This window comes from Phoenix dactylifera, chromosome 9 (genome assembly GCF_009389715.1).
Source record: "Phoenix dactylifera cultivar Barhee BC4 chromosome 9, palm_55x_up_171113_PBpolish2nd_filt_p, whole genome shotgun sequence".
NCBI lineage: Eukaryota > Viridiplantae > Streptophyta > Magnoliopsida > Arecales > Arecaceae > Phoenix > Phoenix dactylifera.
The window spans coordinates 20,544,984-20,561,583 of NC_052400.1; the positions used below are offsets into that span (position 1 = coordinate 20,544,984).

At 38.4% G+C, this 16,600-nt stretch overlaps 1 protein-coding gene and 1 pseudogene across 1 annotated transcript; both read left to right on the forward strand.

Annotated features, from left to right (window-relative positions):
- The first annotated feature begins 5,221 nt into the window (after positions 1 to 5,221).
- On the forward strand, positions 5,222 to 6,084 carry LOC103709565 (glutaredoxin-C7-like). Its single transcript, XM_039130403.1, has one exon. It carries the CDS (start codon positions 5,343 to 5,345, stop codon positions 5,787 to 5,789), a length of 447 nt encoding a protein of 148 aa, XP_038986331.1. The 5' UTR covers positions 5,222 to 5,342; the 3' UTR covers positions 5,790 to 6,084.
- A 4,001-nt stretch (positions 6,085 to 10,085) lies between these two features.
- On the forward strand, positions 10,086 to 11,727 carry LOC120112021 (annotated as a pseudogene).
- Positions 11,728 to 16,600: the final 4,873 nt, after the last annotated feature.

Sequence of the window (16,600 nt, forward strand, 5' to 3'; positions counted from 1 at the left end):
ATCTATATTATATGTAATATAATATAATATAATATAATATAGTTTTATATATTAATATTTTTATAATAAAGAATATTATGAAAAATATGGATGGATCTTAGCAACTTATCAGATAAAAAAAAATGAGTAATAGATTTTAAAGTCATTCTTTAATACATAAAAAAACATAATAAATTATTTTTTGTCTAAATATTGCTAAAAAATATTTCTTTAGAAAAATATAGATTCATATATAAGTTTTTAACCTTCCAAAACAAAGGCCTAAAATGGTCAGGTGTTACCATCATATCATCAAGTAAAAAGTAGAAGCACTCGGTGATCCATCTGACATCATCTCTCCGTATCATTTCTTGCCCCTCCTATTCCTCCATCTCTCCCTTCACTACTTGCTTTCAGTATATAATAATACAAGAAATAGAACCACCGTATAAACAGGCAAGAAGTAGAATCACTTGGTGATCCATCTGACATCATCTCTCCATATCATTATTTGAACCTCCTGTTCCTCCATCTCTTCCTTCACTACTTGCCTTTAGCAACTCTTGTGGACCAGATGTCCATATATTCCGAATGATCAAGGAAAAGTGCTAGTTAGGTCATGGGCACCATCAACTTGAGCACCTAGACGTCATTATACAATGGTACACAACAAAATCATCCTTGGTGGAGAAAACAAGTTGCACTATTTCGAGTGCCAGGTACGATCGGCAAAGAATGATCTGTTTGGGGGGCCCAATGGAGACTGCTACGCGGGTGAGGTTTCTTATTCCTTCTTCTATTATGTACCAAAAAAAAAAAGAATGATATGTTTGTTCTGGATAAAATAGGTTATTATAATGTTCTAATTAGTTTATTTATCTATATATAATAAATATGGGTGAGATTCAAATTATATTTGGTATAATTTTTTTAAAATTATATCATTTTCAAATTAGATGATAAGCATCTCACATCGTTGATTCAAGTTATTAGATATGATCTATTATTTTTAAATTATTATACAATGAAAATCATGTAATAAGGAGGTTTCTAGCTTATGCATCAAATATTAAGAAATTAGATAAAGATGTCTCTAAATTACATGATTTCGTATGCGTAAACAATTTAGAGGTAATGGATGATAATTAAAAGCTTCGATTATAGATGAAATCCTAATCGTCCATTCAAAAAAAACAATGTTTGCTTGATATTGCACCAGTTTTGATGCCTATGCATGCCACTTCAGTATTAGTAGATGAACATCTTCCATCATCATTTCGAAATTACTAGTAACTCTCAAAGTGAAAGGTTTGAAAGCTATATCCTTTGAAAGTTTATGCGTGAGTTGGCCTCACCAGTCATGGATTTTGCACTCAAATGCTGTCCATCCCATACCAGGCGGCCAAAGTGATCTGCAACAAATTTAGTAATCCTCGTGGATTAGGATACATTAGACACGTAGCAGTAGTTCTCTTACATTTGCCCATCCAACCAAAACAAAGGCTCTGCTTCTCCATTATAAAAGATTCAAATATGATAGAATAACCATTCATTTAATTAATGTAATTTCATCTTTGCCTATTAAGGGCAAGTATTTTATGCATCCAAATCCAAACATATTTTGCCCCATAGATTTGCTTATTATGGAAGAATAAAACTGTACGACATGGTTACAGAAATCCAATTAATATCATTCCTATATATAATTGGAGCAAGATGATTAACGTGAGCAATTAGGGTCAACGTAGGGGGCTGGGCCTTGGTATCGAGCCAGTGCGCACTTTAATCAGGCCACGAATTTTTTTTTAATTAAAAAAAAGAACGTGCCTCTTATGCGAAGATCCCAGCTCGTGCGACGGCATTGCAGTACCGGTACGTGTGACCCGGTCATCACGGCATGGATGGGAGGAGAGACTACCAGAGTAAAAGTTGATCAATATAAGTTTCCGAGCCGAGTCATAACGCCACCAAAGTAGTAATCTGGTGGCAACGAGGCTTGGGCTCCATCTGAGTTGTCCAGATTCGAAATACGTAGACGTCGATTAAATTAGAGGACCGCATGTCTCATATTTGAATGGCTGTGTGTGGATATGCTTTCGTTCCATCTGTACTGAGGTGGTTTTGGGGTGACGTACTCACACGTAGATAGTCCGGTAAAATTTTCCACGGATTGAGAAGGGTACGCGAAAATTTACGATCGAATATTTCATGTTGGAAGATGAGCCCAATGAGGGCTGCTACGCAGGTGGGTTCCCCCTCCCCTCTCCTATCTTTTACCAAAAAAAAAAAAAAAAAAAGAGTTGATGAATATATTAAGGTAGCAAAAGGAATCACGCAGAGTCACAGAATGTTCCGTATTTAGCGAAAAATGACAGCTAATGGTGGTCCCCGCCGCCGGGAGATTCGACGTCTCTTTCCCAGAAGACGAAAGGTGTGAAGCGATTTCGTCACAAGGTTCGTCGTCGTGGCGTTGTCCCGGAGATGAAGCGATCGACCTCAGACCCAGACAGAGAGAGATGACAAGGCCGGACATCGCTGACACAGGTCCTCCGGCTAGCTGTCGTCACCAATAGTTCCTGGGTCAACGACGGGTGCAGGTCGCTGTCCCCGGCCAGCAAACCGTGGATCTTCTGACACGTGGACCTCGAAAGGGAGGCAGGATCAGCAGTTATACCTGTCCCATGGTGACACGAGTGCCCTGAATCAAGAGCGGCATCTGGCAGTAGACCGAAGGTGCGGATCATCCACCTTGCACTTTCCACTCCTTCCTAAGTTTTGGCCTCCACTCTTTGTGAGCCGCTGATGTATTTTAAAAATAATAATATTTTTAGTACGATAAAATAATTATAAAAATTATTGCATAATATTATGCAACAAAATATTATAAAATATCGTATATATATTGATACATAAATATATAATATAATATAATATTACTGTAATATAATATAATATTATTATAATATAGTAATATAATATCGTATACTATAACATAATAATATAGCATAATTTAATATTATATAACATAATCTATCAATGTATTATGAGATAACATAATATAATATTATATTTTATAATAGAATATAATAATAAAGATATAAAATACTATGAATATTATTATTATATATTAATATTTTATTAATATAATATTTTTAGGAACTAATTTTTGGTTTTTTATTTTTTTTGTTGGAACTCCAGCATATTTCTATAATATAAAGAGATATTTTTTATAATTATAATATTTTACTATAAATATTTTAATCTAAAAAGAAAAATATTATTTGAATCAAAATAGTTTTTAGACGCATACTAAAAGTGCTTTTTCGAAGAATTTTTATTTCGGAGCTTGTTACAAAAAAGCTGTTTTAACTTTTGACAAAGCTAAAATAACTTTCAAATTTTTTTTACTAAATATTTCTATTCCATCCAAATTTTTAGAAAGCAAGATGGTGCTTTCTGGCTCACTAAAAATTCTGCGTAACTTTAATCTAGCATCATCAGACAGCAAATAGCTTTTACAAATAAATAAATAAATAATATATTATATATACATGTATTTGATTTATTAACATATATAAATAGAAGCTGGAACACGTAGCAGTCGCTGGATGGAGAACATTTATCTGGCTCCAGAAGGGCAAGATTTGCGCAAGTGAAGACAAAATGGCAAATCCAAGATGCTGCATATGGTTGTCAACGTCGGTGAGTAGTAAATGGTATATTGGGATGGGCCAGTTCCTAGCTTTACTTCGCATGCACTAATTTGCTCATGGAGTCTGGCTTCTTTTTTTTTATCTCATACGCAATTTGGGAGGGAGGCAGCCCTCTTTTTGGTACATGGCAGACAAAACATCCGCACCACAATACGTCGCGAAAGCTTCAAAAGAACCCAAGATGACTCTCTCTTCTATTATTACAAACCTTTTATTAAGGAAGGAAGGAAGAAAGCACTGTTGTCACCTTGGTTGGAATGCCACGTGAACGCCCTCCCCACCAGGATCCGTTGCCCGCAAGCAACGGCAAGTGCTCGTGCATGGCGGAAGAAGACATCGACGTCCACGTGGGACCCCCTCATTGCCCCTACCTTGTTTGCACCGAAAGCTTCGGGCACATCTTATCCTCTCCCACACCAAGAGATGTCTCTCTTCGTCAGCATGGCCACCTCCTCATCCAACCCCCAAGACCTAGACGTTAAAGAAAGACCGTCCATAATTCAATCCCCATCGCACCCTCCCCATCTGCTCATATTTACAACAATGACAAGGTACTCGTACGGCCTTGCTGTTGATTCGATGGACGTGTCAACCAAGCATGCCATAAGATCTGGACTTTAGCTTTGAAGTTGAGATTGTTTGATATTATTTTAAGTTCAGTTCGAATTTAATTAGGAATTAAACCAAAAATAAATATAACCTAATTAATCAAATTGAAAATGCAAAATTAGACTAAAAATTTATTCAAGTTCATACCAGACTTGGTTCAAGCTTGAATTAAAGCTTGATTTAAGTAAGATCTATAGAACTCGGTTAAATTTGAATTAATATTTAGTGAATTGAAAAATAAATATTCATGTTTAAAGGGATTCTAATGCTAGGATTACCGGATTTAAAATCCAATAATATCATGTAAACTCATATAATACATAAATACATGTATATACATATATTCACGTACTTTGGAGTCAAATCAAGTCGAATTCTGCTGGGTCAAGTCTTTTTGTTTTTTTACTCGATTTGATATTAATTTCAAACTTATGTTACCGGTCCAAGTTTGCTTTTTCCGTTTTGAACTCAGTTTGAATAGTGTTCTCTCTCTCTCTCTCTCTCTCGATCAAGCTTGACGAGAGCTCGAGCTGCTAAGCTCGTTTCCCACCCCCACGTCAGCCAGCGTTTAGTTTATGCCACGTCTTGATGTTGGGTAGTCAAAATGGACGGTCCACTAACGCCCCCTCTTTTCTGATAGACATCGACGGTGCTGGAGAATGCCACGTACACCACTGGCCGATCATCCATGGACCCCATGAGCCCGATCAGATCGTCGAGCGGACAAATTGCATCCACGCGTCAAAAGGAGGGGCACACTGGACGGACGGACCGTGCGGCGTGGTGGGAGATGACGCCAGCCCCGGGCCCGCCCAGGGGCTCGTGAGGCAAGCTCAGGCCCACTGTTTCCCGTCACCGTCAAGGTGACGTCACCCCCTCACACCCATGTGAACCCCCTCCTCGCTTTAAAAATTTTATAAATTCTCCCGTCCCTGTGCTTCCGTCGATCTTGCTCTTGCCTCTTGATCGCTCCCCTTCTTCCTCTCTTTGCCTCTCTTGCTCCCGGTAACGGATCTCGGCGATCTTTTTGGGGGAAAACGGATGGCGATGCAGGGGGTGAGTTGCTGGCCTCTGGCAGGCGGCGAGGTGGTGGCGGTGGCAGCTACGGCGGCGGCGACGTCAGCGGCGGCGGCGGCAGGGGCTGGGGGGAAGAAGAGTGGGGCGGCGCTGTCGATCGATGGGGCTGAGCCGCCGGAGGAGCGGATCGAGCGGCTGATACTGGAGAACCCGGTGTTGATCTTCAGCCGCCAGGGGTGCTGCATGTGCCACGTCATGAAGCACCTCCTCGCCACGGTCGGGGTCCACCCTACGGTGATCGAATTGGAGGAGGCGGAGGAGACGGCGGCGGCGGCCTCCGCGGCCGCCGTGGGCCTGCCGGCGCTCTTCATCGGCGGCTCTCCGGTCGGAGGCCTGAAGGGCCTGATAGGGCTCCACCTCAGCGGCCTCCTCGTCCCCAGGCTCCGGGAGGTGGGAGCTCTCTGGGGCTAGAAGTGGTAAATTCCCACGACCTCTCGAGAATAAAATTGTAATTTCTCAGCACGTCTGTGGATCTGTAACTCTTTTCTTTTTTTAAAAAAAGCCGGGTTGGAAAGATCGAGTCGGAGGTTGGGGAAGTCCCCGTTGGCGTTTGTAAATAAACCATATCAGGGAAGGGTGGAAGGGTAAAAAGGGAAAACAAAGGGGTCGTCAAAAAAAAAAAAGAGTAAGTAGTAAAAAAAGAAGTACTTTAATGTCTGGCTGCAATTATTACCAGTTTTTTACGGTTTTGCTCTTTTTGTTTTTACTGCGACTTGATGAATATTTTAAAGCGGATAAACTATTAAATTAGATTGGATGGATGGATGGAAATATAATGGAGGAAACGTCATGTCATGTCGTTGCGGAAAGAACGAGTTTCGATCGCTCTTTTAATTTGGCTGACGACACGCCCACGTTAATTTGACTGGATACTTTTACTTTTCAATTCGAAGTATTTGATCATTATTATAAGACGCTCTTCAACTTTGCTTATCAAGCTCACTTATTATAAGCTAAATGGCATCGATGTTTTTTTTTTTCTTCACAAAAACTTGATTCAAATGCAGTTCAATCGTCAGGCCAATGTTTTTTTTTCTTGCTCGGCATTTGGTTGTGTTCATCTGATTAGATGGATGCTGTATTGATTGGGAAGAGAGTGCCTTTTATTGTTCCCCAAAGGAGAGAGGAATGATGACATTGTGGCTGGGGTGAAATGAGAGATTGTCGCCTATTCCGGCGCGATGTTTCCTATGTGGAAGGTAAGGTATCATTTCCCTTTGTCTCTGACAGGGAGATTGTGTACCATGGCACCGAAAGGTAATTGCCAATATTGGCCCTTTCTTTGTCTGATCTTTTTTTTTTTTTGCTAAAATTCTTTGTCTGATCTTTGGAAACGCTGACATTAGTGACGTCTTGCAAGCTTGCTTCTAAGATATTTTCCTGATGGAAGCCTACAGCTCCAATAGCAGTCTTTTTGGTCGCCAACAAGTAACATTTGGGACTCTTAATTGCAGCTTAAGTTATGCTCAAGCAACCTTGACAATTACTCTCATTTGTCTTCATCTATTTTAGTTCAACATATGAGTTTTTAATTATATTTTTAGTTGTCGTTATGTGAATTGAAAACTTGATTCTTGTGATGTCAGTAACAAATTTAACAGCTAGCTACATGAGTGACTGATAAACATTCTAGTCCGTCCAATGTGTATTTGGTGATAAGCCAATAATAGAGGATTAGTGCTTGCTAGTTGGCTAGATAGTGCTAGCCGCAACAATGTGGACCAATCAAAGATAGTTATATTGGAGAAGGCCAAAAAGATAAGGTTTTTGATGGATGCACTATAAAGAAAAGTAAATGTTTATATTTTTTTCGAAAAAATATAGATGGAGTGCCACCATCAGACCCCCTTTATTGAGAGAGGAATGCTTATTAGTTAGGATACAGTTCAACTAGGCATTATCTAGAAAAGTAAATGAAGTTTTCAAGATGACATAGATGTTTGTGTTTGTGTATGCATGTACGTATACACAAGATGAACAACTGTTTGACCCAATTTTATAACAAACAATGAATCTTTCTCTCCACCCACACCCCTTAAAGAAAAAAATTATGGGCCTATAGATTCAAATAACTCCATTGATTTCCAAATTCCTCTGGAACAACTTTTTCCATCAATTCTTCAATAATTCTTCTACAATTTCATCCAGATGTCTTGGTTGTGTGGTCAAAAGCATCTGTCTTGGTTAATATAGGACTGTTTCCATGCCACTATATTTTTTTTCAATTTCCAATGCCTTCGTGGTCTCTTTACAATTGTAGGCTTGAGAAGCTTATAGAAAATATTTCCATTACATAAATAAGATGTCCCCCGACTCTTTTACTGGTGTCTAATATTTTCTATAGTAATAATGTAAATGCAATAATTCAAGTGCTTCTTGAAATGCATCGAGTCTCGTTCCTCCAACAAGACAATGTGGATGAGGTGCATAACATGAGCCCCTAGTTTAAATTGCCTCGTTGGAATATTGGGTTCTGAAGGCCACACGAAACAATTTCTAATACCCCATAAGGGCATATAAATATAAATAATATATAAGGGAATTAAGGGAAGGATGATAGAATCCAAGCAATGAATAGAAGCTTATCTGACATGATATAGATACCAAATAATTTAACTTTCGGTGCATATGGGTGAGAATCTCATGATGCTACTAATTTTGGAGAAATTCATAAGATGAATGTATGTGCATGCTCCTCTTATTTGGATGCAATATTACAAGTAACTTCGACTAGGCTTACTATGCTTCATCAAAAAAACTTTGACTAGGCTTTCATCATAACATGGCTTCTATTGCATTTTTAAATTGTTATATGGTATTTTCATTCATATACTCAAATGCGTTCGGCCAACCTATGGTGGTTGTCATTAAAATAAAATAAAATAATAATAAAAAAACATATGTTAGATTCAAGGGCAGGGAGCAATAGCATCGACTCATTAAGCAAATGATATAGCTAAAAGGTGGATGGCTATGGCCTTTTTTTCTCCAAAAAATAGTTCAATTATTCAAATATGAGCGAGTATAGAGATCCATGGATGGATAGATAGTGAAAGAACTGTTGGATTGCAATCAAGAGCTTGTTTTATAATATGAGTTGCTTTTGGACCTTTTAGTTAGATTGATTGCTTAAATTTGTAGAACCAAAATTTGCATATATTGGCAAGATGTAATTCATTACATAGTTTAATTGATCCGTTTGGTCCTCTCACTCAAATTTTCATGGCTTTGCCATTCCTATAAACTAGTGATGTTCGTCCATCTAAATATGACATTTGCAAATATATTATTCGTCAGCCCCAAGTATCTCCTTTGTAGAAAGATTAACTAAAAGTGGTGGTGAAGATTACAGCGAACTTCAAGTTTTCTAGAATAGCCAACTGTATGAAGAACTTTCTTTCCCATAAAAGGAGATTTATTTATTAATTAAACTTTCTTCAAAGATATTTGGAGAATAGAGAATAATGGTATCCCGTGTTAATGCAAGGACTATAGATATAATAAGAGCTAGATTATATATAGATAATGAAAGTTTTGAACTTAAGTTATTTAACTTAGCTTTGAATTGATTGGCGGCCAATGCGGCAGCTTTTAGCTCACATGGACTAGTCGTAAATTATTTTTATGAATTACTCATTATATATAATAAATTACTCCCTAATTTATTTTAACAAAAAAAATCTCTACATATAAGAATTTCTCGGCACTTGTATATACTTAAATTATAATTTTAGATGTCCCATCATGATTAATACATAGTTTATGTCGTACGCGAGCAAGAGAACCAGCCATCTGATATGCGTAGCAAAGATAGAGGCATGTTGATATATAGAAAAGTTTATACGAACAAATCTTTTGCTCCTACAGTAGAAAGTTCCGCCGGAATACAATAAAGAGAAGAGGTACAAGACATCCCATACCGAGTAATTTAGTTACAAACGGCTGAGATGGGTTCGGGTTGTAACTTTTCCGTGAAAGCATGGTCAATCTTCTTTCGCGAAAAGAATGTTGGATCACGCCTCGACAGCTGTAGAATTTTGGAGGAGTGTGGTTTGTATATAGCCACGAATGTCTATAAAAAGATAAATAATGCGGCTGACTGGATTGCTTCCTTTACTGCTCATCACATCAATAACTTTATATGAAAAAATCAAGACTTTTTATCAGAGCCTTTTAGTGAACTACTGTTTTTTGATTTTATTGGCAGCATTCACACTTGTAGCCGTTGTGTAAAAAAAAAAAAAAAAATCTTCCAAATCACTTCAACCTCTCCTTCTGTCTGCTGCACAGCTCTTAAAGCGGCTTTTATACGATCCAACGATTGGCATCGCGAGAAAAAGGTCAATCACCCCTTCGTGCGGAAGATACAACCCGAACCCGGCTGCGATTCCATACCGGAGATGGAATAAGATCCCTTCACGCAAAAAAAGCATCTCTCTTTTTCTTCTTCTTCTTAAAAAAAATAAATAAATCTCAATTGGGTTCTAGTTTAGGGTTCTTCTCTTTCTCACGATCCATCCATCCATCGATCTTAGCGATAATAATAATGACACGGAGGTATGGTTCGAACGATTTTCTGCCGATCTCTTTGATTGGGGATCGTTTTATGTTGGTGTTTTCTCGTCAGAATTATTATTCGACACAAAAATCGGTTCAGACGATTCTAATTTTAGTTGATAAAGTTCCGGATTTTATATTTATATACTGGCAATTTTCTCCAAGGAACTGCCATGGAGGTTTTAACGAGAGTAGAACTTGACCTCGCATGTTCTTCCGAAAAATTACTGAACTTGTTGGAGATACTTTTAATGCAAGTGACAAGCAGAGCGAGTGATTTTGAAGCTCTGATCACAGAGTATGAGGAGGACATCTCGAATGAGTTCATTGGGAAGGCCTTTGTGTTTGACGCCATGTCTGGAGTTCTGAGCGCAGAGGTCAATTTAAGAAGCTGACAACTTTATGACTTCGCTCCAGATGGAAATCGTGGATGCCTACCGGAAGCTTTCTCATGATGAGAATCTTCAGTAGAAATAGAAGCGAAGTTGCATGATGCTCCAGAGTCCTTAAAGCAGTTGCAAGATCTAATTGCAGACATTACAATGCAATCAGCCAAGTTTGAAAGAAAGAATCTTAGCTTTCACTCGTGATGAAAAACCTGTTAAGTCAAAATCATCTCCTTTTGAGCTATGTTTATGCCAAGATTGAAGATGGTGTTAATTTCTAGTTTAATGCGTGCTGTCGGACGGAGACCGGCAGAGATGAAGGCAGTCAAAATGACCATTCTGTTCCATGAATAGCAAGTGGAAACTCCAGACAGTGGTTCAGCAAAGACATGCTCCACAGATGCTGGAGAAATCTTTGGCCAGGGAGATGGATCTTGAAAGGAAGCTGTCAGATTCAATATCTACTGAAGAGGACCTCTAATTAAGGCTGCACAATGCCAGAATGGGAATCTTACTTAATGGAAGAACTGATAGAACTAATTTTGGAGAAAATGTGTGAGGCACAAAATGCTGCAGAGCTCCTTCGAGGCATTTCAAAAGAATTAATAGCAAAACTCCAGATTGTCCCGCCAAACCTAAATTTATCGGTACATCGAGAATGTGAAATGAAGTAATCAGCTGGAGAAAGTGCTTTGGGGAACCTGAAAACTAGTTGTGCAGAATGTGATAACATCCTTGTGTTACAAGAAAATGATCTAGAAATAAGCCTCAAAGAAGCTGATGATAAATGAGTGCTTGGCGGTTCTGAGATCTTGACTCGAGGGAAAAGGTAAGAGCACTTGAGAAGCAGTAAAGTGAATCCGATATCCAATTGCCGGTGGCAAAGTCCTCTCTCAAAGATAGTCAGGAGCAGCAGTGCGTGTTACATTCCGAACTCACTCAGCTGGAGAATGTAATTGATGGTCTCAAGGTAAGTCACTTGAAAACAGAAATCAAGGCTGAAAGTCTGGAGTCTAGTTGTACACAATCAACTAAAACTAACAGGGAACTTAATGAGCAGCTAGATTTGCTTAGAAATAGTGGATCAGAAATTGCAATCTTTCTACAGAGGAAGCTCAAGGACTCAGATACACAGTTGGAACATGTAAAAGCATCCGCTGAAGCAATTAAGAAGCAGCAGAAATTTGTTATATGCTGCACCTGGCAGTATGGAACATACCATTGAGGATCTAAAGGAAAGGTCGCAAAATGCTGAAACTAGGGCCGGGTATGCTGAAGTTAAGTGTTCTCTATTAAGTGAAACCAATTTGGAACTAAATGAAGAACTGGGTTTGGTAAGAAGCAGATGATGCAAAAATAGCCAATGCAAAAAACATTATTGACTTGGTCATGAAACTAACCTTTGAAAGAGAGCATAGGTATGCTCTTGAGATTTCCCTTTTCTTTTGCGCACTTCTATTTGTGATTCTCATTAGCTTGTTTAGATGATGAAGATAGTTTTCTTGATTGTGTGCTGTAGCTTCTGTGGAACAAACATGAATCTGCCTTCTAATTATCAATCTTATAATTAGGCTAGCTTTTTATTATCTCTGTATGGGGTATGATGGGCAATGTTTTAGAAGACTGTAGTCAGCAAATGAGCGACTAGAGGAGGCCACCTTTGCCCAGAAGACAAGGCGGCCGGAAAATGATAAACCATAAACAAATAATAAGTAAAATTGACAATAACACCTTTGTTGCCTTCCCTAATTTTGTCTTGTTTTGGTGTAATGGAGGAAGGAAAACCTTCCCCCAACTTTGTTAATGAAAATTAGCAAAGCAAAAGATACAAGAAGTAGAGATCAGAAATAACAGAAAAGGTGCATTAAAACTACTGAGAGGAATCAAAATTGACTGCAGATGGCAGCAGCAACAGGGTGAGAGCCTGAAGAAGTGCCACATAGCCTTCTTTCTTCTTCCCTGAGCAAGTGTTTCCTCACAGCAGGGAACTCTGAAGAACTTTGATTAGCCGACAAGAAGTTATGATTCAAATCCAGAAGGTAGTGCTGCTACTATGTTTATCGTATCTAGAGAAGATGGCACACTTTTCATCATTTCTGAGGAAAACTTAACTCAACCCAATTAAGCCTTAATCCCAAACTAGTTAGGCCAGCTACATGAATCCTTTTCCTCCAAAGGAAAGCACTGTTCAAAATTTATGTCATTATTTTCTTGAAATACAATTTCTTTCTGACATACTTTTATTTTGACATGACCTATTCTCAACTCATGCACTTAGCCCACAAAGTAAAATATGGTAGCAACCTGGAAGGCAGCAGTACCATGTTTCTCAAGAAACTAAAGAAGTTTGCCTAACAGAAGGTGGCACATATTTCACCATGTCTAGGGAAAACATTATTCAGTTTTATTTCATTGTTTTCTAAATTATACTTTTGCTCCGATGTTCTTTTCCTGTGATACAATTTATTAAATTTATAGATAAGCAATAATAGAGATTGCTTAGGCAACTTATGTGGAAGCATAAAGCATCATCTACTCTTGATTCCCAACTCTATCAGCTTCTTCATTTTATTGGGCTCTTCACTGGGGAGTAACCATCAATATTGGGCTTCACAAACCATCCTTAGGGGCCTGCCGTAGAACCCAAGTTAGTAAGCGGCCCGAATTTTCGCAAGCAAGCAAAGCCATCTCCCAGGCCAGCACAAGCTCCCTGGGCTCCATTGGAGGCGATTGCCGAGTTTGCTTAGCTTTCATGCATTGATGTAGAAGGTGATTAGTATCTTCTCAATCAAGCTGGCAAATCGAACAAATAGAACGTAGAAATGTGGAATGTAAGTGCAAGGTGTTCACAAAAGAGTTGGTACTTCGTAGGAAGCCTTTCCCTGGTCATTGTCCAATTTTTTACCGGGCTTGAATTATTGCCACTGTCTTGAAGGGTATCCCACAATCATGATATCCCCCAACCTGGAACAAGCCCGTAATGATGTTCTGTCCACAACGAATCCGAGTTCGTGAAGGTGGGAAAGACATCCCTTTCAAGCAATCTAGACTAAAACCTAGTTGGGACCCCATCATGACCAAGTATTTGTTTCTGTTTCCCTGCTAAAGCTTGTTCCCTACTTTATATATCGTCCTGAACGTTTCAATTTGGAGACGCGGAAAGAAGGCAGGCATGGACGACTCTGACTCTAGAGGCAAGTTGTGGAAGTCACGTCATAATGGAATGATTAACCGGCAAGGGAGCTAGCTCTGATTCATCAACCATTCTCCGCCCACTACTTTTCTTATGCTAAACCATGAAGAACAAAAATAGGACTCATGCATTTTTATGTTTAACTTCTTGAAAATTAAGCCGATAATTCAAAACCTACGACGGACCAACCAAAGTTAAAATCCAAGGTGCTCTTTTAACTTAATCATCAAGTAGGTATCGAAATAGATGGTTTTAGTGATATTATGATCTAATCATCCAAATCTCATAAATTTAAATTTACTCTTGTCTCATGATACGTAGATCATGGCCCATAAAATGGATTTTTAATTTTACGTCCTCTATCATGTATTTTACAATTAATATAGATTGCTTCTTTTTTTCTTTCTATTTCTTTTTGCTCGTTTTTGTGCATGTTGGTTCATGGTTATACTTGGGCTCTTTCTTATCCTATCCATGACTTGGCAGCCTTATAACGATATTGACAAAGAATTACTTCCTCTATTCTAAAGAATAATGTTATATGGACACAAGATTAACGCCAGTTCTGTGTTAAGGTTAGATAGGGCCTACTTCACCAGATTAGCTTGGCATCATACGCGGAGGGATGCGTTGATGGAGTCTGACGAGCATTTCTCATTTTATAAAGCGATGAATCTAATTCCCATACCACATGCAGCCTATTACGTCTCCTCCTGCCCGAGGATATGGTCGTTGGCATTTTTTTAATTCAAGGGTAGATAGGTTCAAGAACCGGTCACGATAAAAGTAATCCCACATCTACCTGGACAAAGAAAGTTATCATTAAAAAGACTTTATCATCCTTGAGTTTATCATCAACCTTGTTGTTAGCACAAGATCTATCCCCTTTTTTATTATTTCTGCCACCATCATTTTCCGAACTTCGAGCCTTGCAACAAAAGCTGGAGATATATATATATATATATATATGTTAGGAAACCATCAATAATGCAATTATCATCAATCATGCAATTTCTTCTAAAAAATAAAACCACCAATCTGTCAAGTATTGTTGAAGATGCAGAATTATGAAAACTAATACGGAAGATATAGAGCAGTTGGAAACCAATAAGGAAGATGGAGAGTTGTTGGAAACAAAGAAGGAATCTCTCCAACGTTCTAATTGAGCTAGTAAAGTCCGTGTAATTATTTATCTTCCCAAAAAACTATTAGCTAAATCTTTCTTCAATATCTTTATCTTTTGATCCATGATGACGTACATTTCAAGCATGTTGGTTTGTGGCATCAATTGTTTATAACATAACCTAGAAAGCTATTCTGGCCTTGAATTAATGGATTCCAGTATCAACTTTGTGCTCTGTTTTTTTGCCAAAAAAAAAATAAATAAAAACACGCATGTCATTATAAACGTAGATCAAAACTAATACCAGAGAAGAGACAACCGCCATAACTGGGTAGTTCAATTGTCCACTAGGTTGTTTAAGAAGTTGCGTCTCTTCATCACATTTGTGTAGATAGCTTCCCAAATTCCAAAATACCCATGTGATATGTTGCAGGCTAAATCCCTTGCATGGCTGCAGGCCCTCTAAAAGGAACTTATTTTGGCAGGCTTTACTATAGATATTGAAGCACAAGTCTTACAACTTTAACTCACTTTTTGAACTCATGCAAAGAAAATTGATTCAAACCAGGCATTGGAAAATCTTTATATGGCATGGCTTTTCTAAGCATAAGTAATACAAGGGGCAAGGCTGATTGGCTGCACACGATACGTCATCATGATACCATTCCAGACACCTTTTAATCATATCTATATTGGAAAAAGAAGGTGAGACTATGGAGCTAAGTTGGTATGTCTCCATCATGGGGCAGATGTGTTTTAGTCCCCAATTCAAGAAGGAGGCTCTCACAAGTAGGGCTGCAAATGGATCGGGTCGGGTCCTGAGTAACCCCGATCCGATCCGATTTCTTGTTCGGATTCTAATTTTGGACCCAGATCCGACCCGGTTGAAGGTCGGGTCGGGTCAGGTTGGGTCCATGCCTACAAATTTTGACCCGACAGATCATTCGGGTTGGATCGGGTCAAGTCCAAGTCCAAATCTATGTATATTTATATTCAAAGTTTCATTATATAATAATAAATAACATTAAGCAAAAAAATGGATCGGGTCAGGTCCGGGTCCGGGTCAAGATTGGGTGGACCCGACCCAAATCAACAAATAGAAGGGGTCCAAATTTAGGACCCGATCCGGCCCCGCAGATCCTAAAATTTGGGTCGGGTCTTACGCGAGTCGGGTCACGGGTCGAACCGATCCATTTGGAGTCCTACTCACAAGTTTGGAATACCCTTCCTACTTGCTATGGAAAAATGAATTAATAAATGCATCATTGAAAACCTAGCCAGGCTGCCATGCAATCTCTTGCAAGTTGGAATTAGAATATTTCCATCTCCCACAAAATGGATGGAGGGTGTAATCTATTAGGTTTTCACAAAATGATAACGATAGTGACTTGGTCATATGCTAACATGAAAGTCCAGCATTTCATTAATGATTTGGTCATATGCTACAAAACAGATGGAGGGTGAACTCCCACAAAATGTTAACAAGAAAGTCTGGCATTTCATTAATGACTTGGTCATATGCTGACTGCAACGTAAACCACATGTCTGGGTTTTTACAAGAGAGTCCTTAGCATCAGATATTGATATATATTATTTTTGATTCATGTGAGAAGGAAATCTAGGATTCGATTTAAAGTAGATAATATATGTCAAATAAAAGGAAATAAAAATGACCATGTATTAGTGCAATGTTTGTTGCTTCATATACAATGGCATTAGGTGCTTAGCAGCTCAGCTCTGATGCATTAATAACTTTTTTTTTTTGTTATGATAAGGAAGCACCAACGACCATACCATGCAATATATAATGTTTATATTCATGCACTAGCGAAGAAGCTATGCCAATGTCGACCTTTGACATATATTTATGACATAAGTGGTATACTTGGTTGTAGAATAGGTTTGTACAAGTGGTTTTGTGAGCAAAACTTGGACAATCAATAAAGGAAAAGTTTAAGCTTGG

Bases quoted from the DNA above. Each gene is read 5' to 3' on its own strand.
- LOC103709565 (XM_039130403.1), top strand. From the start codon at position 5,343: ATGGCGATGCAGGGGGTGAGTTGCTGGCCTCTGGCAGGCGGCGAGGTG.